Here is a 26,333-nt window from a genome sequence, read left to right as displayed (position 1 = left end):
CCAGCCCAAAAAAGTGAACAAAAATCATCCCGTGATACGTCCAGAAATTGGACCAAAACAACACATAAGAAAACTGAAAAAGTGGCTGAATCAGCCCTTAAAATGTCCCCTCAAAAAAGACTAAAGAACCCTATAAAATGTCAAATAAGTGGACATGCTTATCCAAAAGTGGACAAAAATCAGCCCAAGTTACGACCAAAAATTGGACAAACACATAAAATGTCCTGAAAACGTGGCTAAATCAGCCCTTAAAATGTCTCCTCAAAAAGTAGACTAAATAACCCTTTAAAATATCAACGAATTGGACAAGTTTATCCAAAAGTGGACAAAATCAACCCGTGATTTGTCCAAAAATTGGACAAAAATAACTCATACAATGTCCTGAAAAAGGTGGCTAAATAAGCCCTTAAAATTTCCCCTCAAAAATTGACTAAATAACCCTATAAAAAGTGGACATTTTTTTTTCAAAAGTGGACAAAACCAGCCCAAATAAAATGAAACCTAAAAGTTGCCAAAACCAGCCCGGGAAAAGTACCAAAGAGTGGACAAAATCAGTCCATCAAATGTCCCCAAAAGTGCACAAAATCAAGCCATATAATGTACAAAAAACTTGACGAAATCAGCCCATAAAAACTTCATTCCTCACCCTAGGCAAGAGCCGCATGGCCTGCAGGAGGCGCTGTCGGTGGGCCGAGTTAAGAATGCCGATCTCCAGGAGGTCTTGGTCCTCCACCACGTTGCTGCCCTGGCGAGACCAACAAAAGCACAAGTTAGTTACATGTGGCTAACAATCAGCACACACATCACCAAACAAAAGTGTTGCAACATCAATAGAATATTTTGCTCGAATTAAAGGGAGTTTGTAAAGGTTCACCACAACAAAATTGAGATGAAGCGAGTGGGGAAGTGACTAGCATAAGCGGCTAGAGAAGTAAACAGTGGTAAAAGGCACAAAAATTGCCTCAAACAATAATTTAGCATGCAATACAGCAAACAATAACAATATTGGCTAGTGGCGAGCTATAACCTGCAGCCAAATCGCTAATATTAGTGGCTAGAGAAGGAAACAGTGGGGGGGAAAAAGTCAATAAAATCTGTTGAAGGCATTTGACCCTGAAGGATGAAGCAGTATAAATTAATAATAAGAATAATAGCTACCGACGAGCAATAGCCTGCAGCCAAATGGCTAACGTGAGTGACTAAAGAAGGAAACGGAGGGAAAGAGCCAGATGCCTGAATGACAGTACTTTATGATTTTTAATTCTACAAGAAACACGTTAAGAAATTGAGTAGAAAAAGCACATTTTTACAAATTATTATTTTAGTTCTGAACACTTATTAAAAATGTTAAAATAATTATTATAAACAATAAAATAAAAATAATAATCAAATACAAGTAAAACTAATGATCAAAATCACATTATATATAACATTATATATCTCATCTCATCTCATTAGCCGTACCGCTTATCCTCATTAGGGTCGCGGGGGGGCTGGAGCCTATCCCAGCCATCTCCGGGCAGTGGGCAGGGGACACCCTGAACTGGTTGCCAGCCAATCGCAGGGCACACAGGGACAGACAACTCATTCGCTCATTCACACCTAGGGACAATTTGGACCGGCCAATTTACCTGAAATGCATGTTTTTGGAACGTGGGAGGAAACCGGAGTGCCCGGAGGAAACCCACACAAGCACGGGGAGAACATACAAACTCCGCACAGGAAGTCTGGAGCTGGATTTGAACCCACGACAGGTTCCCATGACATGAACTGTGCCGCACAAGCGCTAACCACTGCGCCGCCGTGCTGCTAACATTATATATATATATATATATATATATATATATATACTGGACTGTCTCAGAAAATTAGAATATTGTGATAAAGTTCTTTATTTTCTGTAATGCAATTAAAAAAACAAAAATGTCATACATTCTGGATTCATTACACATCAACTGAACTATTTCAAGCCTTTTATTATTTGAATATTGCTGATTTTGGCTTACAGCTGAAAAAAACTCAAAAATCCTATCTCAAAATATTAGAATACTTCCTCAGACCAAGTAAAATAAATCATTTTATAACAGCAAAACTAAATCAAACATTTGAAAATGTCCATTGATGCACTCAGTACTTGGTTGGGAATCCTTTTGCACGGATTACTGCATCAATCCGGCGTGGCATGGAGGCAATCAGCCTGTGGCATTGCTGAGGTGTTATTGATGCCCAGGATGCTTCGATAGCGGCCTTCAGCTCATTTGCATTTGTAGGTCTGGTGTCTTTCATCTTCTTCTTAACTATACCCCACAAATTCTCGATGGGGTTCAGGTCAGGGGAATTAGTAGGCCAATCAAGGACAGTGATGCCATGGTCAGTGCACCAGTTACTGGTGGTTTTGGCACTGTGGGCAGGTGCCAGATCATGCTTGAAAATGAAATCCTCATCTCCATAGAGCTTTTCAGCAGATGGAAGCATGTAGTGCTCTAAAATCTCTTGGTACACAGTTGCATTTACTCTGGACTTGATGAAACAAAGTGGACCAACACCAGCAGCTGACATGGCTCCCCAAACCATTGCTGACTGTGGGAACTTCACACTGGATTTCAAGCAACTTGGATTTTGCTCTTCTCCAGCCTTTCTCCAGACTCTGGCGCCTTGACTTCCAAATGAAATGCAAAACTTGCTTTTGTCTGAAAAGAGGACTTTGGACCACTCTGCAACTGTCCAGTGCTTCTTCTCCATAGCCCAAGTCAGACGCTTCTTCCGTTGTCTTGAGTTCAGAAGTGGCTTGACCATGGGAATACGGCTATTGTAGCCCATTTCCCGGACACATCTGTGAACTGTGGCTTTTGATACCTGGACTCCAGCTTTAGCCCACTGTCTTTGAAGCTCCCTCAAATTCTGGAAGCGGCTCTTCGTCACAATTTTGTTAAGGCTGCGGTCATCTCTCTTGGTTGTGCAGCGTTTCCGGCCACATTTTTCCCTTCCAACAGACTTTTTGTGGATATGCTTTGAAACTGCACTCTGTGAACAGCCTGCTCTTTGAGAAATTTCTTTTTGTGTCTTACCCTCCTGATGGAGGGTATCAATGATGGTCCTATGGACAGCAGTCTTCCCCATACTTGTGATTTAGTTTACTGAACCAAGCTGAGTGTTTTTAAGGCTCAGGAAACCCTCGCAAGGTGTTTCGAGTTAATTAGATGATTCAGGTGATTAGTTGAATAGCCTACTTGTATACTTTTTCATGATATTCTAATATTTTGAGATAGGATTTTTGAGTTTTCTTAAGCTGTAAGCCAAATTCAGCAATATTAAAATAATAAAAGGCTTGAAATAGTTCAGTTGATGTGTAATGAATCCAGAATGTATGACATTTTTGTTTTTTTAATTGCATTACAGAAAATAAAGAACTTTATCACAATATTATAATTTTCTGAGACAGTCCAGTATATATATATATATATATATATATATATATATATATATATATAAAATCACACATTCTGGACTTCTTCTCAGCATTATTTTGCCACGGCGACCCACAAAAAAAATGACCCACTTTTGAGTCATGACCCACTAGTTGAGAAACACTGATTTAGAGGCAAGTTGCAGAAAAAATAGGATATTTTTTTTCCCATTTGGCGTTGCCCCCCTGGCCTAGTTTTTTTTTTCAACTGATTGTGGTCTGCCAATCAAAAGTTGCCCCCTGTGGCATAAATTCAAAAGAGGAAATAAATTATATATATATATATATATATATATATATATATATATATATATATATATATATATATATAGTGAAAAAAATAAGTTTTGAACACCCTGCTCTTTCTCTATTTCTCTTACTTAGAAATCCTGGAGGGGTCTGAAACTTTTATGGTTTAAAATCATGCATGGCACGGAAGATGCTTAAACTAGCACATGTCAAGGATGATACAGAGGAGTCATGGGCGAAAGTTTTGTGGTCATAATCCCACTAAGCGTGTTTGGAGGAAGAAGATTGAAGAGTATAATCCAAAGAACACCATCCCTACTGTGAAGTGTGGGGGTGGTAGCATCATGCTTTGGGGGTGTTTTTCTGCACATGGGACAGGACAAGTGCACTGCATTAAAGAGAGGATGACTGGGGACGTGTATTGTGAGATTTTGGGGAACAACCTCCTTCTCTCAGTCAGTGCATTGAAGATGGGTCGTGGCTGGGTCTTACGACACGTCAACGACCCAAAGCACACAGCCAGGAAAACCAAGGAGTGGCTCCGTAAGAAGGATATCAAGGTTCTAGCATGGCCCAGCCAGTCTCCAGACCTGAACCCAAACGAAAATCTTTGGAGGAAGCTCAAATTCCGTGTTTCTCAGCGATAGCCCAGAAACCTGATTGATCGAGAGAAGATCTGTGTCGAGGAGTGGGCCAAGATCCCTCCTGCAGTGTGTGCCAACCTGGTGGAAAAACTACAGGAAACGTTTGACCTCCGTAATAGAAAACAAAGGCTTCTGTACCAAATATTAACATTCATTTTCTCAGGTGTCAAATACTTATTTGCGGCTATATCACACAAAAATCGTTAACAAATCATGCATTGTGATTTCTGGATTTTTCTTTTTAGTTTATCTCTCTCACAGTGGACATGCACCTAAGATGAAAATTTCAGACCCCTTCCATGAGTTCTAAGTGGGAGGAATAGAGAAATAGCAGGATGTTCAAATACTTCCCTTCTTTACTGTATATATATATATATATATATATATATATATATATAGGAGCCATATAAGGTCTTAAGGGCTCCCTGGCGTTTTCTCAAAAATGTTTGATCATAGAAAATTATATGGTTTCTTTAGGACAGGACCACAGAGTACATGCATTCTTCCATAAGTTCCACATGATGACAGCAAAGTATCACGTAAAGCTGGGATGTCAAACTCAGACATTTTGTTCTTAATCAGGCCAGAACAGTAAAAGAATGTCAATCGAAAGTGTTTAACTAACTGCAGTTTTTTAGTTTTATACTTCATCACTTAACCTACTTTAGTAGACTACATATTATAAGCATGGATAACAAGGGATATTTTCCAAGAATAACATATTTATATACAAACAATGGGGAAATAAACTGTCATGTTTGCATTGAATGCGTTAACTGGATTCATTAACAGTCGAGAGAACGCCATTTTACCCCTGCACCCACTCACCATGCGGTACAAACTCAAGTGGTTTGAAAACAAATAATAAATAAATACAATAATATAATAATTTCCTTTGTATTGTCATTCTTTGTAACAATGTACACAGAACGAAATGTCGATACACCTGACCCGTTGTAGCGAGTCGGTGCAGCCGCAGCCAGAGGGCGCCGCCATTATACCAATTAGGTATGTGTCGGTCGAGGCGCGAACCAGCGACCTCCCAGTCTCAAAGCCGGCACACTACCATCTAGGCTACTGAGCTGGTAAAATAAAGGTTTTAGAAGTGCACTAGATCAAACTATTTAGCTGGGCCTACTTAAATTGAGTATATCCTTTCTGCACTATAGCAGCCAGAGGGAACATTTGTTTTGTGACTTTTTTTTTAAATCCTGACCTTTTTTGACAGAGTCCTGTTTAATTTTTGTATATACTCAGAATTTTATAGAGGCCCTGGATTAAATCATCCAACGTGCTGGGTCTGGCCAGCGGGCCATATGTTTGACATGTCTAATGTAAAGTGTATCCTGTTCTGTTATAAAATACAGGACTTTTATTTGTAAATGTTTTTGAGGAATAAGCAAATAAATGTTTTAACTTTGTGGGATGTTTTTGAATGCAATCTCCGTGAAAAGTGGGGGATTACTGCACGCAATTTTGTTTTCTTTATAATCCAGTAAAAGCAGCATCACTGAAACTCAGAATTATTGCCCACAGAACTTTTACTGATGGTTGCCGTTATTACAGTAGACAACAAACACTATGCTAGAAAGCTAAAACACCAGGCTTAGCTACGCGGGAAAACTCTATTTTAAAGCAGTCAAAAAAACAAATAAAACGAAATAAATTATGCAACGTGCCGTATCTGGCCCTCGGACCAGATTTGGCCCTCGGACTGTATGTCCGACCTCCCTGATTTAGAAACTATTTGCTGAAATGTACTGTATATTTGGGATTATAAATCACAGTTTTCTTCATAGTTTGGCCGTGGGTGCGACCTATACTCTGGTGAGACTTATGTGTGAAATTATTATTACACATTATTAAGTACAGACGCTGCCCGACCTACGAATGAGTTAGATTCCGGACGATCGTCAGTTGAATTTGTTCGTAAGTTGCTTCAGTGCTATATTTTGTATCTTTAAGGTTTATATAAGTATGTTTAAGGCTTGTATAAGTAAACTGTATTGTTTTGTACTAAAAATAGATAGATAGATAGATAGATAGATAGATAGATAGATAGATAGATAGATAGATAGATAGATATAGATAGATAGATACTTTATTCATAAAGTATAGATTAGATTAGATTACTATTACAAATAAACATTTCATAATAGTATATGCTCTATAAAGATAAATAAAGTTGAGTTTTATTTACTTTTGCGACTTGCGCTTCAACAGATCTTCCCCCGCGGCAAAAAAAAAAAGCGTTCCGACCATTTTCTCAACTGCATCAAGCTTTCTTATTCCACTCTCATTTCAATAGAAACGGCTCGCCTCTTCTTTACATCAACCATATTGAATGGATGCACCAGGTGTTAAACAATAAAAATGTTAAAGTTCTTAGCACGCTGCAGATAGTACAGACATAGACAGTATAGAATGTTTACACACGAACTAGGAAGTAGAAGCCGGATTTCTTCTTCCGGGTGGGTGCTGGGTGACCTATTTTTCGACATCATGGAAAAAAATTATCGTATCTGCCGGAATCCGTAAGTCGAATGTACGTAAGTCTATCATTTCACATGTTACTTTTTCGAAACCAAAAGAGGGCGCTCAAGGCCTGATAACTTTAACCCTGCTGTGTCGCGCCAAAAAATGTCCCCTCCCCTCGCTTGAAATGCCCCCCCTGGCGCAAACGTCACTAAAATGACTTAGTATCTCATTTTGGGGGGAATTTCATGGAACAGTAAATCACGTGGCATTTTCACCTTGTATCAAAATCCCTTTTTAGCGTATTGAAAATATTGACTTTGGCAAAATGACGCCACCTTTTCCTACCAATCGATGGACGCGTAAACGAGTTCCTTTTAATGTGATTAACCAGCGATTCCAAACTGTGATCTCCCAAATATCAATTGTATCAAAAACCCTTATGTGCTTTACTATCAATCTCAATGAACAGTCAGATTATCACCAAATAAATCAGGAGACGAATGTTCAGAGGATAAGGCATCATTTCGCCAAAGCAAATATTTTCAACTGACTCAATAGTGATTTCTATACAACAGGGGTTGGGAAGCTGAGTACATATGGTTTAGAAATAATAGAAGACTTGTGCAATTTTGATAATATTGCTTCATTACGAGCCTGTTATCATACATGCAAAGCCGGGACAACTGTGAATTTTAAGGGGTTTGGTCCAGTAAACATAGGACACAATTTTAACTACAGTTTACAGTCGAGAATTTACCATAAACAGGACCTGTTGTGGCTGTAAATCGCTAAATAATTCTTTACTTGGAAGCTCATCAAACAATTTAGGTTCACTGTTGAGACACTACTGAAAACACACAGAACAAACTTTAACCCAAAACAAACGTTTTATCCAGAAGCTCTAGCAAAGCACCGAGAGCAATTTCATTGGTTGAGAGGTAGAAATGGGAGGAACACAGGACAGGACACGTGCACTCTTTCTCCTCTGCCCAGTGCTGTCTGCACTGAATCAAATACGTTGGTGTCCTTGTTTGCAGTATTTTGTGACATTTTTACCAAATAACTTTGCTTGCACCTTGTTTTGAAACCATTATTTATGAAAAAGAAAAGAAATACAAAATGAGCCTCAACACTCTCAGGTAACTGCGGGAGGGAGGCAAATTTTAAGTGGTATATTTATATCGATTTGGTGGGGTTCTCTCGACAAAAATATATTTTTGCTTTTATGGCTCTTTGGTCAAAATGTTCCCAACCCCTGCTATGACATGTACTGTAAATGCTCTGTGTTTTACTGTACAGTCCCCAAAAATGAAATACGCAGTCGTTTTAGTGACGTTTGGGTGAGTGACTTATGTCAAGGGGGACATTTCACGCAGGGGGACTTTTTTTCTTTTCATCTTTAATCGCCTTTTAAGATGACGTGTATTTTTTGGGTTGTTTTATGAAAGAAATTTCCCCCAAAAATGCGACTTATACTCTAGTGGGTATATGCCGTTGTCCTTCTTAATTATGCATTTTGGATGGTGCGACATATAATCCGGAGGGATTCGTTTATTATTTTGGGTTTATTTTTAGCCCTGCCCCCTTGCACCGAATTCTTTTAACTCAATGCCCCCTGCCAATCAAAAAGTTTGCCCGCCCCCGCCTTCCCCGCGGCATAGATGCCAACGTGTCCTCGTGTTCACCGACCACGTGCGTCGCTATGGGAACCACATCCTCTTTTCTCCTTCGGAAGGATGAATAAGATGGAGAAAGCGGATAAATTGTGCCCTCCTCACTCAACAAAGATGCCCCCTTCCCCCAAATCAAAAAAATTAATAATCCCTCACCATGAAGTTGACGTTGTCGAATCCGTTGGCCATCAGGTGGTTTTGGTACTGGAGGAGTCCGAGCGAGTCCAACCATTGCGCCAGCGAGGGGCATCGAGGACCTAGCATGGGGGGACCCAAAGGGGGGCGCTTCATTAGCGACGAGCCGTCCGCGACCCCCCCGTAACAGCGGCAGTCCAGAGAAGCCGGCGCCATCGGCCACATTTTATGCTGCTGCCGCAGAAAGTGGCTGTCAAAAGAGCTGGCCATTTTGGGGAAGGGGGCAACGAGGGGAGGGGGTTAGGGTAAGAGCATGCTGAAAGGGGGTTGGGGAGTGGGACGGGGTGAACGAAAGGAGATCTGGTCCTCGTGGTTGTCAGAAATAGAAATATCCAACCCGGGGTGTCAAGATCCACAGGGGGGATTCCTCCAAAAAGGAGGTTGAGGTAATTCCGAGGTGGGGGTGTGGGTGGGGGTCTTGTCGAGCCTTTGCAGCAGCTGCTTGCAGAGCTCAGCTGTTGCGCTTTGCGTATGTGTGTGCTGAAAAATGTCTTGTGTGCTGCTTGCAAAAGAAAATGAGAGAATGAAGACTCCCACGCTCTCTCTCCTCCTCCTACTCCCTCTCTTTCTCTATCTCTGTATTTCTCTCCCCTCCCTCTCTCTATTTTCCTCTCTCTTGATTTGTATGTCTCCCCCCATCTCTCACCCTCTCTCTCTTTCAATCTCTATCGCCCGTTTCACTCTTGTTATTTCTCTCACCCGCTTTCCCCCTCTCTCTTTCCATCTCTGTCTTTTTGAATCCTGTTCAATCTTTTTTACTCTCTCCTGCCTCCTTTCTCTACCTCTCCTTTTCACTCGTTATTTTCATTGTTCCCCCTCTTTTTATCTCTATTTCCATGTCTCTCTTTTCCCCTCTCAAATTCTCTCTCTCCCTTCCTTTCCTGTATTTCTATCTATCCCCATTTATTTGTCTTCCTCTTTCTCCTTTTTTTTACACTTTCTCGTTCTGTTTTTCTACATCTCATCCCTTTCTTTCTGTCATCTTTTTCCATTCCTCCTCTTTCTTTCCATCTCCCCCTCTCTCTCTCTTCCCATCTCTCAGTATCTTCCTTTTCATCACCTCTCTCTATCTGTTCCTGTCTTTTTAACTCTACCTTCTCACTATTTCTCCCCTCTCTTTTCCATATGTCCTTCTCTCCATCTTTTTTTCTAAACATTTCACTATATTTCTCTCCCTTTTTCTCTCCCCATCTTTCTATTCATTCCCCTTTCTTTTTAAACTATTCTTTAAAATTATCTTGTATTATACACTACAATATCTTTTTTACTCTATTCTTTTTATTCTTTTACATCTATTATATTATCATTATTGAGAGTTCATGTGTCAAATGATTTCTTGTATATATCATGTTTATGGTTTTATACTGGCTGAATAAATACATTACTGTACACCCTCTTGCCATCTTGCTATCTTCCCCTCTCTCCCTCTTTCACTCCCCCTTTCACTCTCCCCCTTACCTTTTCACTATATTTATTTCTCTCTCCCTCTCTCTCTCTCTCTCTTCCCATGTCTTGTTTCCATTTCTCCCTCTTCTCTCTAAGTCCCTCTCTCTTCCCATCTCTCTCTCTATATATATCTCTCTGTGGCTCTCTGTCCCAGTTGAAATATTTCATTCTTGTCATAATGCAAAAAAAATATTGAGATATATGTTGTGAATGTTTTTTATCCATTTGAAAATGTTTTCTCAAAAAAAATCCTTAAAAATATCATCTAAGATTTTGGGGGGACATAAGAAGACATATTTTCTCGTGGTAGTAACTCCAGGCAGCCCTTTCCCCCCCCCCAAGTTCCAGTTGTTTTTCCGTGTAATCGTTTTACCTGACTGTTGTTTTTCCGGGTGGTCCAGTCCAGCTCCGATTCCGCTGCCGATTCCGGCACCAATGGAGCTCATAATCTTGTCGATCTGTACAAAGACAATATGAAAGTTGACTAAAAGTTGCCCAAAAAAAGAGGTAAGTGTAACGTCTGGGAAGCTAATTGGCGGCGCTAATAACGGCGCGCTTGGGTCCGACCCCTTTCCGGCGCTCATTAGGCGGAGAATGACCTTTCTCTCGTCTTTCCCCCCTCTCCAATCGGGCAAAATTCCGCAAAGGTCGCTTTCGCTGCTGGGAAATATGCTAAATTTGGTATGTTAGTTAGCAGCTGCTAATTGGCGATGCAACGTCATTATGTAGGAAAATCCAGGGTTTTTTTTTTCTGACGGACGTTGAAATCTTAATTGCTTTTCTAGGACTTGTTAAACTTTGGAGGTTCGGCATCGGTCCTCATACTCGTACCTCCTCCCACTCGGCAGTAAACGATGGCGTCCGTTCCAACTTTGCCGCCGGCGATATCGAGTCGGCGCGGCCGGAATTTGCATATTCTTGTCCATGAGCTCCGCAATCCCAAATGTTCTCCTCCTGCATAGAAACATATTTTACATTTCAAACAAATAGAGAAGGGGAAAAAATGAAATAAACATTTGTTTTGCAATTGTTTGTATCAAAATACGTTTTTATTATCACATAGATAGCATTTTTGGAGCTAATAACATTCTAATTATACAATAGAAACAATCATTATGTTGCTTCTAAATGGACAATTTTTTTCCATTTGTATGATTCCAAAATAAAATGACACAATTAATATTAATCAAAAAATTAATTAAAAATATATAATAAATAATATATAATAAAAACTTTGTTTCTAATGAAAGAATAGGTATTTTACAATGCAATAAAATAGAACCCATTAAAATAAATAATATCTAAATTGTTTGTTTCTATGATAAAATTATACAATAAAAATAAAATGAGAATTAATAACTAAATTAATTAGAAAATAAATAACAAATCAATAAAATGACCTAAAAAGTTTTTGTTTAAAAACATATCTATGTATATACAAAAAATCCACATATGAATAAAACAAACTGAGTGTAAAAAGAAATAATTTTAAATAGTATAATTAAAAAAAAATAAAATAAAGAAAATAAATCAATAAATGATAAAAAACTAAAAGAAAATGACAAACTAAAATAAAATCTAAATCAAATGTAAAAATATACTTTTTGAATGTCTTTACAAATATTTTTTGACTTTGATAATGAAAAAAACTAAACCATAACATTTTTTTATTCATTTATTCTTTTTTTTCTATTTATATTTTAAAACAAAAAGCACAAAAAACAGCAGTGAGAGTTATTAGAATTACATTCCCTTATGTGATGGGAAAATCTGAGAATATTTTCACCCAAAAACTAAAACTTACCTGCACGGGGGTCACCTGCACCAGGTCGGACTCGGACTTGGACAAGGTCTTGGCCTTCCTCAGGTCCAGAACCTCCCGGGGCGCCGACCTCATCCTGCCCAGGGTGCAGGCCCTGTCCGGGTGGGCGGGACTTTTGGCCCCTCCCCCTGCCTGCGGCCCCAGATCCTGGTTGACCCTGGTATGGAAGACTGTCCGGTACAGTAGCTGGGGTTTCGGGCGGGGCGGTGACCGCGGGGACGAGCCGTGCAGGAGGCCGGCAAACTCTTCAGGGACGTGACTTTTGCGCCGGTCGGCGTCGTCTGCGCATGACAAGACCACAAGAACAACTGCTGACTTCTTCTTCATGTGCTCGACGGCTCAAAACGAGATGGGCTTGAAGTGGGGGACCGAAGCGTGAAGTCATCGGTGAATAGAGGCCAGGCGGGGGGCCTCTTAACGCTAGATGGAAAGCTAGCATGTAAGAAATAATTTGGATTGGAAAGACCCAATAAGGAAGAGATGTCTTAAAATGAGATAGCATATTGTGATAGGAGGACGGCAAGATGGATGTTTGCGAGATAGCTAGCACGACAGATAGATGGCAAGGTAGGAAGGTCGGATAGGTAAAGGGCTCGTGAAATAGACTGTGGGCAAGATAGGTAGCTAGATACAGAGCTATCAATCTTGCAAGATAGCCGGATAGATAGCTAGATAGATAGCTAACAGAATGTACAGCAAGATAGTAAGGTAGCATGCTTGCAAGATAAATGGCTTCTGAGATCATGTGCAAGAAAGCTAACTAGATAGCTGCATGGATGGACGGACGGACGGACAAACACATGGCAATTTTGCTAAATTGCTCACTAGCAAGCTAGTTAGATCGATAGCTAGCAATCTTGCAAGGTAGATAGCTTCCAAGCTAAATAGCAAAATAGCAAGATAAACAGCTTCTGTGAATGTTTGCAAGGTAGCAAGATAGATAGCTGGAAATAAATCAAGAAGGCTAACTAGCTAGATAGCAGGTAGGTTTACGGCAAGGTGTACAGGTACATAGGTAAGTTGGTAGACATGTAGGTAGTTACGGTAATTAGGTGAGCAGATAGGAAGCTAACTTACAAGATAAAGATAGATAGCGCACAAGCTAAATAGCAATATAGCAAGATAAACGGTTTGTGTGAATATTTTCAAGATAGTTAGCTAGCAAGCTAGCTTATAATATAAACAGCTTTGCAAGATGGCAATCTAAACAGATAGCAAGCAAAAGTTAAAGCCAAAAGAGGCTTTCTATTCAAGCGTGCTAATAAAACGAAATATCGCCATGGCAACATGACGACTCCTGAGTGACGCCATGAACGTTGAGCTGGGGCCTCGTCAACAGGTGAGCGGCTCGGTTGCCGTGGCAACACAGAGCGCCATAGGACGGCAAAGAAAATGATTTATTGTATGATAAAATGAGTACAAAAAAAAAAAAAATTTATATATATATATATATATATATATATATATATATATATATATATATATATGTACTTATACCAGTCTATTAAATAAATAAAAAGAAAAGAAAAAATCCAAATTTAATGTAATCATGTGTCTGATTTCACAATAATATAATAACGTCAGTAAATAAAAACAAAATTAAAAATATACGAAAATAAAAATTAAAGTAATATAATAAATAAAACCAATTATTATCCTGTAGAATTTAAAAAAAAAAAATTAACATTTTTTCAAAAAGACTATTTTGTCATTTTATTTATAATTCGTTAAAACAGGTAAAACTAAATATTTAAAAAAATATAAAAATGTAAAAAACCAATAATATGATAAAATTTGTAAAAAAAAAAATATATATATATATATATATATTATATATATATACTTATACCAGTCTATTAAATAAATAAAAAATAAATACAAATCCAAATTTAATGTAATCATGTGTCTGATTTCACAATAATATAATAACGTCAGTAAATAAGAACAAAATTAAAAACATACGAAAATAAAAATGAATATAAAAATTAAAGTAATATAATAAATAAAACCAATTATGATCCTGTAGAATTTAAAAAATATAACATTTTTTCAAAAGGACTATTTTGTCATTTTATTTCTAATTTTTTAAAGATTCAGATCATGGAAAAGATAAAACAGGTAAAACTAAATATTTAAAAAATATAAAAAGGTAAAAAAGACAATAATATGATAAAATGAGAAAATATACAAAATTGCAATAAAATAGTAGAAAAATTGAATAAAGATACAATATTAAATAAATACATTTGTGATTAATGTGTAATAAAAAAATAAAAAAGTGATTAACCAACACATTAAAATGTATTAAAAATTACAGTAATGTGATATCATAGATACATCAATTTACTAACTAAAAAGCCCCCATGTGATATTTTTGCAATAAAAAAATACAATTGTAAACAAATATGATGATAAAGTAAAATATAATAATACTGACAAACAACATAATAAATATTGATAATAAAATTTAAAACTAATAATTTAAAATAAGCCAAAAAATAAGGAATGTCATAATTAGATAACTGCAAATTGCTTGGAAGATTCCAATGCAGTCATACGGGCGAGCGAGGAAGAAATTGAAAGGGAAAGAAAGAGCGCAAGAATCTTTTTTTTTTTTTTTGGTACCATGAATGAAGCACCCACTCAGGTCGCTGGATTTGTTGCGTAAACATTTTGGGCTGAAGCAAAATCGCTTCATTTTCCGTCTGGGAAAACCTAAACGGACACTCACTCACTCACTCACTCACTCACTCACTCTCTTTCTCTCTCTCTCTCTCTCTCTCTCTCTCATTTTTACTTTTCTCTTTTTCTTTCTTTCCTTCCCTTCCCTTACTTTCTGTCGTGCGCGATGTACTACGCATTGCAGAGGAAACACAACAATACGTCTGACAAATAAAAGGTGAGACGAAGTGATATAATATGAGGGAAATGTTGGGCAGGAAACGGTAGAAAAGAAATACCAAGAATCCATACCTCTATGAAATAAATATCAAGACTCATTTCTTGAAAATATTCTTGTGCTATTGGTATCCGATATCGTTCATTTGGTAGCACCGATCCCCAAATGATCATTAAAAAGGACTTTTGAAACTATGTATGTCCAAGTGCATATACTATTATCATTATCAGTGATAAAATCGGCTGTATTGAACATAAGATTTTCACTTGCCCTCTAGTGGCCAGTTAAAGAAACAGGAACTAGAGATTTTAGTATTGATATTGATTAATTATATCAATAAATTACATTAATCGACTGATACTATTAATTAATTGTAATTTTCAGGAAGGAAATTGACATACTACGGAATATTTTGGGAGATAGAAGTTACTTTAACTGTACATAAAATTATATCAGCCTGTGGTATTGACATCAATGACATTCAACTTGAGTATCAGTAAAATGTGGTATCTAATGTCCCCATGTTCTTCCAACTGAATCCATCCGTTACAGATTCAAAGCCTGGTTAAATTTGGACTTTTAAGAGCAAGAAACAAAATAAGACGCTAATAGCATTTATATCGAGTACCGATATCTTTATATGAAGCTGGTTTCGGGACAAATACCAGTATCTGTATTGATAAGAACATTTTACGCAGGGATTCAATGATATTTCTCAGAATATTTTTGGAAGCTAAAAGTACCAGGATGCGGTATTGGCACCAGTGACAAACTTGAGTATCGGTATCAATGGAAAAAAACGTGTCATCTAAAATCTCAATAGTTCTGACTGATTCCATCCATTAGAGATTTAATACCAGGTTAAAATTGTGACGTTTTGATGTCTTATTTATTTCCTGTAAATGTCAAAGTACAGATACCTTTAAATGTAGCTGGTATCGGTACAGATACCAGTCTCTATTCCTTTGGGAACATTTTACGCTGCGATTTAATAATATTTCTCAAATTATTTTGGAAAGGTAGTTACTTCAACAACTACTATACTCGAGTATCGGTATCTACCCGACTGGAAAAACAAAATGGTATTGGATAGATTCCGTTATGATTCGATAGTTAGTTAATATTTTACCTTACCTCTGATTCTGATTGTAGTCCCTGGTTCTGATAGTATCAGCCGATAATAGTATTTGCCACCGTTGCCACTACCAATACCAATATTTGTATCAGTGCCGATGCCGGCGTTTATTGAGGTATCAGTCTTGACTATTATTTTGGTAAATAGGAGTTAATTTTATGGTACATAAACATTTTTTTCATTTATTTATTAATACATATATCAAATTTATTTTCTCATCTTTTTAACAATTGTATATTTTCACAGTATCGGCACTAGGTATCATTTTTTCGTGAGAATAACAGCTAAATAATCGTTGCAATTAACCAATGTATAGTCCCCCTGAAGCCCCCAGCCCCAGGTCAATCAAAATGCCGACCACATATTATTTTGAAATTGAAACGAATCTGCAGCCCACACTAGCGTTTTTCCACATCTGTCTGTCAAACCCCCGTCGCCATGACAACAAGAGATCCTGGTTGCTGTGGCGACGCCAGAGCAGGTCAGCAGCGTGGGTGGGAAAAATATTAAAAAAAATGGGGTAGGTGCAGGAAATGTGCTGTTACCTCCACCAAGGAAAGACGTTTCCAGGTTCTCGATTGGCTCGGGGCTGACCGGGGAGAAAATGGGGGGGCTGCTGCTAATACTGGGTTCCAAGCAGTGGCTTGCGGCCCGTTGGACGTCCCCGCTCGACGACAGGGACGTGCGCTGTTTGGGCTGCGGGGAAGGACAAGTAATACTTTTAAAATCAAAATTATAATTTAAACAAATTAAAAAAAAATGTAAATGATTAAAAAATGTATACAAAGAAAATAATAAATATAAATTTATGATGAAATACTTAAAACAACCCATAAAACTAAAAAATACAATACGCCATAGAAAAGAGAAAATCAATACTAAAAATAAAAAATAACCAATAAAAAAATACTGTATATATTATGAATACATACAATACATACAGTATTCAAATTAAATTACAAAAAAAATTCACAATAAACTAAAAATATGAATAATAAAAGGAAATAAAATATTTAAAAAAAAACGTTTTTAAGGCAACAAAATAATAACCTCCAATAAAATAATATAATTAAAGAAATACCAAAATGAAAGATAAATAATCCAACTAAAGAATGAAACATAAATGCAACAAATGATAAAATAAAATAGAAAATATTTTTATATTTCTTAAATTAATGATAAAAAGAATGAATATAAAATAATAACGAATGCATTCACATTAAAAAGATAAAATTCTAAAAAAAAAAAACAATGGTCACATTGGAGCCCATCCCAGCAATCATCGGGCAGTGGGCAGGGGACACCCTGAACTGGTTGCCAGCCAATCGCAGGGCACACAGAACAGACAACTCACTCGCTCATTCACACTTAGGGACAATTTGGACCGGCCAATCCACCTGTAATGCATGTCTTTGGAATGTGGGAGGAAAACGGAGTGCCTGGAGGAAACCCACGCAAGCACGGGGAGAACATACAAACTCCGTACAGGAAGTCCGGTAGCTGGATTTGAACCCACACAGGAGGTTCCCAAGACCTTAGAACTGGCGCTAACCACTGCGCCGCCGTGCTGCCCGCATCAAAAAGTAATAATGAAAAACAACAAAACAAGTTTTGAATCTGAAAAAATAAAATAATATAAAATTATAATAATAAGTCGTAAAAACAATAACAGATATCTGCTGGCCGGCTCACACTTCATTTTGCTTTTCAATTAATTCATTAATATTTGATTCATTAATAAAATATTAATCAGCGCTGACAATGCTCAATTTGTGCCGATCGACACATTCACTGTGAAGGTACAAAATAAATCATAATAATTTGGACGTCCATATCTGCCCATGGCACCATAGTCGATGAAGATATTTGACGTCTTTGGCCATCAAAGGCAGTCAACCGTTTTTTCCCCTCCTTTTGTTTTTCCCCTACCTGTGGGTGGATGACTCTCTGGATGTTCTTCAGGGCCGTGTCGGGGGAGGGGGGCGAGCAGTCGGGGGTGGGACCTGTGGAGTGGTTGCCATGGTCACCGGCAACCCCCTGCTCTCCTACGGAGGACGAGTGACCTTGGAGGAAAGAGGGAGAGAGAAAGAGAGATACAGCGAGAGAGAGAGAGAGAGAGCGAGAGAGAGAAAGAGCGAGAGAGAGAAAGTACAACAAAGAGAGAAAGTAAGAAAGAGAAAAAGAAAGAATAATTAAAAGAGAAAGAAAGAAAGTGAGCGAGAGAACGTGAGACAAAGTGAAAAAGAGAGAGAAAGGCAGAAAGAGAGAGAAAGAGAAGACGAGAAAGAAAGTGAAGGCGAGAAAGAGAAAAATAAAAGAGAGAAAGAGAGAGTGAGAAAGGAAGAGAGAGAGAAGAGAGTGAGAGAGCAAAAGTGAGACAAAGAGAGAGAGAAATTTAGAGAGAGAGAGAGAGAAAGAGAGGGAAAGAAAGAGAAAGTGAGACAAAGAAACCAAGAGGGAATAAGAGAGGAAGACAAAGTGAGACAAAGAGAGACAAAGTGAGATAAAGAGAGACAAGGAGAGACAAAGAGAGAGAGAAAGTCAGGAAGAGAGGGAGAGAGAGAGAGAGAGACAAAGTGAGACAGAGAGAGACCGGGCGAGACAAAGAGGGAGAGTCAGGGCGAGACATAGAGGGAGAGAGACAGAGAGAGAGACATAGAGAGACATAGAGAGACAGAGAGAGAGACAGAGAGAGAGACAGAGAGAGAGACAGAGAGAGAGACAGAGAAAGAGAGAGAGAGTATTTTTATTTTTTATCAACCTGATTATTTTGGATGGCACTTTTTTCATGCCGATACAAATACTCGACTATCGAGTAGATAGCGATACTCAGAGCAGATACACTAACTACATTTTATTTTGATGGCACCTTTTTTCTATGCCATTATCCGACTCGAGTAGTTGCCGATAATTCCAGGAGATGTTTTTGCAGGTCTTTTTTTTTTTAAACCAATACCGATACTCGACTATTGCGTAGTTGTCAATATTCGCAGCACATACTCTACATCCAACTCAATCAATTTTTATTGTACGTTTTTAATGCCGATACTTGACTTTTAAGAGGTTGTTGATATATACAGGAGATACAGACACACTCAATTCTTTTTAGAGCTTCTTTTTTCAGGCTGATACTGAAGTTGGCGATACTAAAAGCAGATCCATAAAATTAAAACCATTTCTATTGTCTTTTTTCTCAGGCTAATACTCGACATATGAGTACTTTCCGATAATTAGAACCAATACATTGAACTCTTTTCTCTTTTTATAGCTCTTTTTTATGGCCTATAGCGATACCGGAGTAGTTCGCGATACTCTGAGCGGATACATAAAACTCAATTATTTTTCATTGTACTTTTTCAATGCCAATACTTGTGTATATATATATATATATATATATATATATATATATATATATATATTTATATTTATATTGATACAGGAGAGCAGAGCAGAGAAAATCATCGGGACTTCTCTTCCCTCCATTCAGGACATTGGCCAGAAACGCTGCCTATCCCAAGCTAAGAACATTATCAGGGACCCCTCTCACCCCCATCATGGACTGTTCACTCTGCTAGCCTCTGGGAAGAGGTACTGCAGTGTGCGGTGCAGGACCACCAGGTTCCACAATAGTCTTGTCCCCCTGGCCATTAGACTGTTAAATGGTCACTCAAACACATAGTAAATCTAAACTGCTGCTAATCTGTACATCTGTGGGTTCTGTTTGACTTTTTGCACTACTGGCAGTTCTTTATAGCTAGCCACTCCTTGCACATCTGTTTCTCTGCACTATTGTACTTACAGTACTTACAGCGTTATTGTTACAGTGTTATTGTTCTGTTTACCTGACTGGTTTGCCTGACTGCCCATTTTGCACATCTGGTTGGCTACTCCTCTTGCACTATTTGCGCTACTGTAAAATACTATACATAGCCATAATTATTTAGTATATTATTAGCACTCAATACTACAACTCAATACAACATTTTATTTATATCTGTACATTCAAGGAAACTGTGCGGGTCAGATGTATCGACACTTCGTTCTGTATACACGTGTACTAGAATGACAATAAAGTAGATCTGAATCTGAATCTGAGATACAGACACACTCAGTTCTTTGTATAGCTCTTCTCTCAGGCCAATACCAATAACGGAGTAGTTAGCGATAACCAGATGAGGCGCGGGAAAAACTGCCTCATAAAATGAAAAATCCACAGACTGAATTCAAGTCAAATACGATGTCACATTAAAAGGAATGCTATTATGTTTTCGTCATGGCTGATGCGCTCGGGCCTCTCTCAGGTGGATAGCGGCCCACACGGTTGCCATGGAAACCAGCAGGTGACTCTCCAGGCGGCTGCCGTGGCAACGCGTTGCCTTTACAGAGTCTTTTTTTTCCGATAAAATCAGAAAAAATGAATTGGACGTCGACGATAAGCCGGTCATGACGCCTTTCAGGGCCGCTCGGACTAATCTAGGGCTTTGCGGCCATCCCGGTCCCTGAGGAACTATGTTGAAGTGTATTGAAGAGTGATATTTAGACCCAAGCAGTGCTTTGCCGCCATCTTGGTGCCCTAATAACTATGTTGAAATCAGTTGAGGTGTTTCATTTTCGATTTCCATGTTGTTTTTTGCCGTCTTCTCGGTATGCTGAAGTGCTTCATTTAGACCAGAGGTGGGCTTTATATATATTATATATATATAAATTATATTTTGACCCTTTTAGTTTGACGAGCCAGATGAAGTAGCCAGAAAATGCCCTATAAACTATGGTCAAGTAAGTTGAGGAGTTTCATTTCGATAAGAGGAGTTTTTTGATGCCATGCTGTTTCCTAAGGAACAACTTTGAAGTGAATTTAGGAGTTTCATCACCACCATCTTGGTGTCCGATAAACTCGGTTGATGTCAGTCGAGGCGTTTTATTTTGACTAAAAAAATGCTTTTCTGTCCCTCCGGTGCCCTACGAACTAAGGTCAAGTGAGTTGAGGAGTTTCATTTCAACAAATACAGTGCTTTGCCAACATCATGATATGTTCATGTGAGTTAAAAAGCTTCATTTAGACCAGGGATGTCAAAATCATTTTAACTCGGGGGCCACACGGTAGAACATACATTCTCTCGGGAGCCTGACTAGTAGTTTAGAGAGAAAGAAAAGAGAGACAAAGAAGTAAGAGAAAGAGAGGAAGAGATAAAGAGAGCAATTGGGACAAAGAAAAAGAGAAAGTAAGAAAGAGAGATAGAGAATGTGAGAAACACAAGAGATAAAAAGCAATAACGAAGTAGGGGGAAAGAGAGAGAAAGAAAGAAAGAAATACAATGAGAGAGAAAGAGAGGAGGAGAGAAAAGCAAAGGAGTGAAAGAGAGAGAGAAAGAGAGAGCAAAAGAAGGTAAAAAGACAGAGAGCGAGAGAGAGAGAGAGAGAGAGAGAGAAAAGAGAAGGAGAGAAAGAGAAAAAAGAGAGAAAAGGAAGGTAGGTAAAAAGACACAAAGAGTGAGAGTGTGAGAGAGAGAGCGAGCGAGAGAGAGAGACAGAGAGAGAGAGAAAGACAGAGAGAAAAAGAAATACAAGTACAGAGCTTGTGAGAGGCACCTGGCTTTGGCAACATTAAATGGACATATTTCAACCTGCAGCCCGTTTTTCTCTTGCGCTTCCCACAGCCTGATAAGGCACTCGGGCCGCCTGTTTGACACCCCTGATTTAGACAAAAAGAGTGCTTCATCTCCATCCTTTTGCCTAAGGAACTATGTTACAGTGAGGAGAGGAGTTTCGTTTGTACTAATTAGTGCTTTTCTGCCATCTTGGTGCCTTAGAAACTATTGCCACATGAGTTAAGGACTTTCATTTGGAAAGAAATTGTGTTTTCTGCCACGCTGCTGCCATGGAACCATTTTCAAGTCTGTTGAGGAGTTTCATTTGGATAGAATGAGTACCTGCCGCCACTTTTGTGCCAAGGAACTATCTCGAAATGAGTTGAGGAGATTCATTTAGACTCAAATAGTGCTTTGCCACCAATCTGGTATGTGAAGTGAATTGAGGAGTTTAATGTAGACCAAATGAGGGTTTTGCTTTAATTTTGGTCCCCTTGAAACTAAGTTGAAGTTACTTGAGTGCTTCATTTAGGCAAAAATAGAGCTTAACTGCTACACTGTTACAACTATATTGAAGTGAGTTGAAGAGTTTCATTTAGACAAAAGTAGGGCTTTCCACACGACGATAATGAAGTATTTATGTTGAGGATATTTTGCACTGATCAAACTGACTACTTTCCTCAATTTGGGAATTAGTTTTCAGATGAATGAAGAGGCAACGAGGAGGAACTCACTGTCGAGCGCGACGTCGACGAGGGGGCGCCGAGGCACCTGCAAGGAGCTAGGCTTGCGAGAGACGGCGAATGTCACCGTCTCGAAGGGGTCGTCCTCGTCCTCGGGCGGGAAGACGTCCGACCACGGCGAGCTCCTTGGCCCCTCCCCCGAACGCTCCGAATCCTGACGGGAAAACGCAGAGCACATAAGGCGATACCAACAAGGGGGAAAAAAAACACAAAATGGGACGAGACTTGAAGGATTTTATACATTTTACTATAAAAGATTTTATATGATTAAATACAAGTTACATTTATCGAGTGCAATGAAGATCTGAGTGGGCTACAGGTCACGCTGATCTGAATGCGGAATGTTTTGTTTAGTTCTGTTGATAACAGAACTCTGACGCAGAACAGCAGGCATTGTTTGGAGAAGTTGTTTTGATAAGCGCTCTGCTGTTATGAGTTTTTCAGACATCGGGACGCTCTTCTCTGAGATGGTGGGGCCACGTGGGGGCTTTCATTGGCACGCCAGCTTGCGGAAAAAACATGGGCAGAGGAAGAAAAGCAGAAGATTGAGGATGCTTGACGGAGACTTGAGCGACACTAGTTCGGCTAATTCGGCCATATATTCAATGGAGTTCACTTAGCTAAATTATTCAAGAAAATAAATCTGCCCCCGTGTGGAAGTGCCAGTCTCTTGTTCATTTTTCCATCAAGAAACAAGTGCGCATTGTTTGGAGAATCTAGGTTGTGTTTGGTTAATGGAGTCAGATAACTAATTTGAACAATTTGGTAAACGGTACATTTTAACATTTAAATTCCTAACAGACCTTAAGTGAGTGGCACTTCCCCTTCAGTATTCGCATTAGCTCAGTTTAAAAAACAACTACAAATAAATATTTTTGGTGGCAATCTTGTCCCCCGTGTCCCCTCCTCTATTAAAAAGTAATTTCCATCTAACATTGTGTACATTCAAATCATGTACATGTATTTTCTTGAATTGTGCATTTTTATGTATATGCACATATTTTGATTGTGTCTTGCTAAAGAAAACACATATTATTTGTTATAAAACGGAAAATAAAGATAAAATACAAAGAAAAGAAAATATAAAGTACAAATAAAAATGAAATATGAACTAAAGATAAAGATGATATAGATAACGCAAAATAAATATGAATACACAATAAAACACGGCTAAAGATAAGATAAAAATGAAAGGAAATTAATACAATTTAAAATTAAAATAATAATAATATAATATAATAATAATAAAGATGAAATGAAATTGCAATAAAAATAATAATAACATAAATGAATAGAATCCAAATAAAGTTAAAGTAGAAATAATATATAATAATAGAATAATTTCTAAAATACACAGAAAGAAGAAGTAAAAATAAAATGAAAATGACATTAATGGATAAAACTGAATAAAAATATAGGCAAAAAAAAAATAATAATATCTATACTATAAACAACGATAACAAATATAAAATACTAATAATAAATATAAACTAAACACAAATAGAATACAAACAAAATATTTAAAGAAATTAAACATAAATAAAGATGGAATTAAAATAAAATAAGAATGAAAATTACATGAATTAATAAAAAAATAAAATGCAAATGAATATAAAATAGAAATAGAACTAAATAAATAAAATCTGAAATACAAATAATGATTAAATAAAAAAGGAAATACAGATAATAAATCTAGTAAAAATAATATACAAATAAAGATAAAAAGGAAATAAAATAAGAATACATTCTAAAACATAATAATGATGAAATAGATGTAAAATGAAAACAAACTCCAAATAAAGATAAACGTAAATCACAATAAACTAAATACGAAATACGTGAATCAAAAATAAATATATAAAGTAAAGATAAATACAACATGAAACAAAAATAAAAAAACAACTAAAATACAAAATATACAAATACAAATCAAGAAAAATGGAGAAAAAAACAAATAAAATTTTAAAAAGACACAAATAATATATATTCTACAAAAAAATTTAGTTTGTTTTTATTTTTCCAAACCAATCTTATCAAATAAATGTATTTATAAAAAATATAACGTGAAATATAATATGTTCATGTATATTTATTCATAATTCAGAATAATCGGATACCCTATTTTCCTCACACATTGTAGAGGAATCAGACTTGACTGTGCTTGTTTCACTACAATACCCAGAGAGCACTGGGCTCACATACAAATACAAGAACAGAAATCACAGATTCTTTTCTTTCATGCCAAATGAATGACTTTACAAATTCCAGAACACAAATAGCGTGAGAAAAACTTACGAAATTGATGTTGTCGTGTTCCGTAGAAAAGAAAAGGGAAAATAATTTGAAAAAATAAAAATAAATTGTTCAAAAATACAGAGGAAGTGTTAAAATGGCGCTAGGATTTCCTTCGACTCCTCCAACAGGAAGTTTGAGAATGAGGATGAGCCCGGGGACGAGGGACCCCACCCAAAAGGTCCCCCCCCAGGAAAAACCGAGACAGAAGCGCTTGTGTCCTATTGCACAGGAAGTGCACAGAATAACAAGGAAGCTGCTCAATAGCTAGCTAACCAACCAGCGCGTGACTTTTATAGATAGAAAAAGGAGGAAAGAATGCTTGCCCCAGATTTTTGCACCCCCCATAAAAAGGTCAGAAGGCAGCCGTTTAAAAAGAAAAAAAAGCCTGACCCTTAAAAATAAATTAATTAAAACATAAGCTACCCCACATTTGTATTTATTTAGTTCATTTATTTCAATTACTTAATTTACCACATTAGTTGCATTTCCCCCTTTGTTTTAAATGAAGAATCCTTGCCGGATTATTTTTCTTTTATTAAATATTCTAATTTCTATTTTTATTATTATTATTTTTTATTAATTCCCCACAATATTTACCCTTTTTACATTTTTAGTCCTTACCAGATTATTTATTTTCATCATTCATTTTATTCATGCGTTTTTATTTCTATTTTTGTTTTATTTTAGCTGTTATTCATTTATTCATTTGCAACATTCACTACATAATTCTTCTTTTTTAATTACTCTGCCTCAATCTTATTTTTCTTTTATTTTTTTATTTATGATGTATTTTTTTATCATGTTCATTTTAGCTTTTATTTATTTACTTATTTCCCACATGATTATATTTATTTATAATTTCTTTTAATCATGGACCGATTATTTTTCTTTAATTCTTTTTCTCATTTCTTTGTATTTATTTTTATCTCAATTTTATTTAAGCTTTTATTAATAAACTTTTTTATTATTATTATCATTAAAATATAAATCAAATAAAAAGTACAAAAACAAGAATCTTTCCCTCAGTTTTTCACGATTTAATTGTATTTATTTTATTTTTAACTTTTTTTTACGACCTGTTTGGATCCCGACTACGTGTACTCTCCCTTTCCGGCTTACGACTCGTTTCCGACCTCGACCACGTCTTGCTATCCAGTCCCAGCTACTGACCAGTTTTCCCCCCCTGACACCGCCATCGCTCTCTACGGAAGATCCACTTCCATGTTCGGATCACAATCCAAGTAGGAGAGCGACTTGCTTCCCACGCCCAGCTAACACCGGATCGTGGGCGCAGTCCTTCCTCACTCTTTCAATAAAACTTGTGGTAAACGTCAGGCAAGTGGGTCTTGTTTCCGTTCCGGTCCTGACAATACAACATACCTGTCAACCTGTACGTTTTTGCCGTACAAAGTCTTTTATTATGCATTTTAAGACGAGTACGACGTACAAGAAAATCTGTACGGAAAAACGCAAATTTGTCAATTATGGGTACCATCCGGTATACACCGACTATCACGAAACGGCAAATCGATCAAGTGAAACGAGTTCGCCGCGGTAGCCTCTATCTCGGTATCGTTTTTTTCCGTTGCAAACGAAGCGAGCGGTTCGATGCTACTGTGCGCATGCATCTGCCGCCTCGGATTTAATGAAAAGAAGTCCGTCTCTTTTTAGAGAACCGGCTTTTTCGGCTCAACTCAACT

The 26,333-nt window shown here is 37.4% G+C and overlaps 1 protein-coding gene across 1 annotated transcript in view; it reads right to left on the bottom strand.

Moving 5' to 3' along the window:
* The window catches only part of anks1b (ankyrin repeat and sterile alpha motif domain containing 1B), a 67,289-nt gene that overhangs the window by 17,276 nt on the left and 23,680 nt on the right, over nucleotides 1-26,333 (bottom strand). Inside the window, exons 12-19 of the mRNA XM_088347274.1 lie at nucleotides 22,330-22,492; nucleotides 17,937-18,070; nucleotides 16,553-16,703; nucleotides 11,956-12,254; nucleotides 10,983-11,105; nucleotides 10,525-10,609; nucleotides 8,667-8,767; nucleotides 647-745 (exon numbers count right to left, since the gene is read on the bottom strand). Coding sequence (XP_088203400.1) covers nucleotides 647-745; nucleotides 8,667-8,767; nucleotides 10,525-10,609; nucleotides 10,983-11,105; nucleotides 11,956-12,254; nucleotides 16,553-16,703; nucleotides 17,937-18,070; nucleotides 22,330-22,492 — 1,155 coding nt within the window. The remainder of the gene's footprint in view (nucleotides 1-646; nucleotides 746-8,666; nucleotides 8,768-10,524; nucleotides 10,610-10,982; nucleotides 11,106-11,955; nucleotides 12,255-16,552; nucleotides 16,704-17,936; nucleotides 18,071-22,329; nucleotides 22,493-26,333) is intronic.

Source organism: Urocampus carinirostris, chromosome 11 (assembly GCF_059441175.1).
Source record: "Urocampus carinirostris isolate Australia breed hairy pipefish chromosome 11, RoL_Ucar_1.0, whole genome shotgun sequence".
Classification (NCBI taxonomy): domain Eukaryota; kingdom Metazoa; phylum Chordata; class Actinopteri; order Syngnathiformes; family Syngnathidae; genus Urocampus; species Urocampus carinirostris.
Note: the sequence above shows the minus strand (reverse complement) of the source record. Positions and strands in the feature narration are given on the sequence as shown.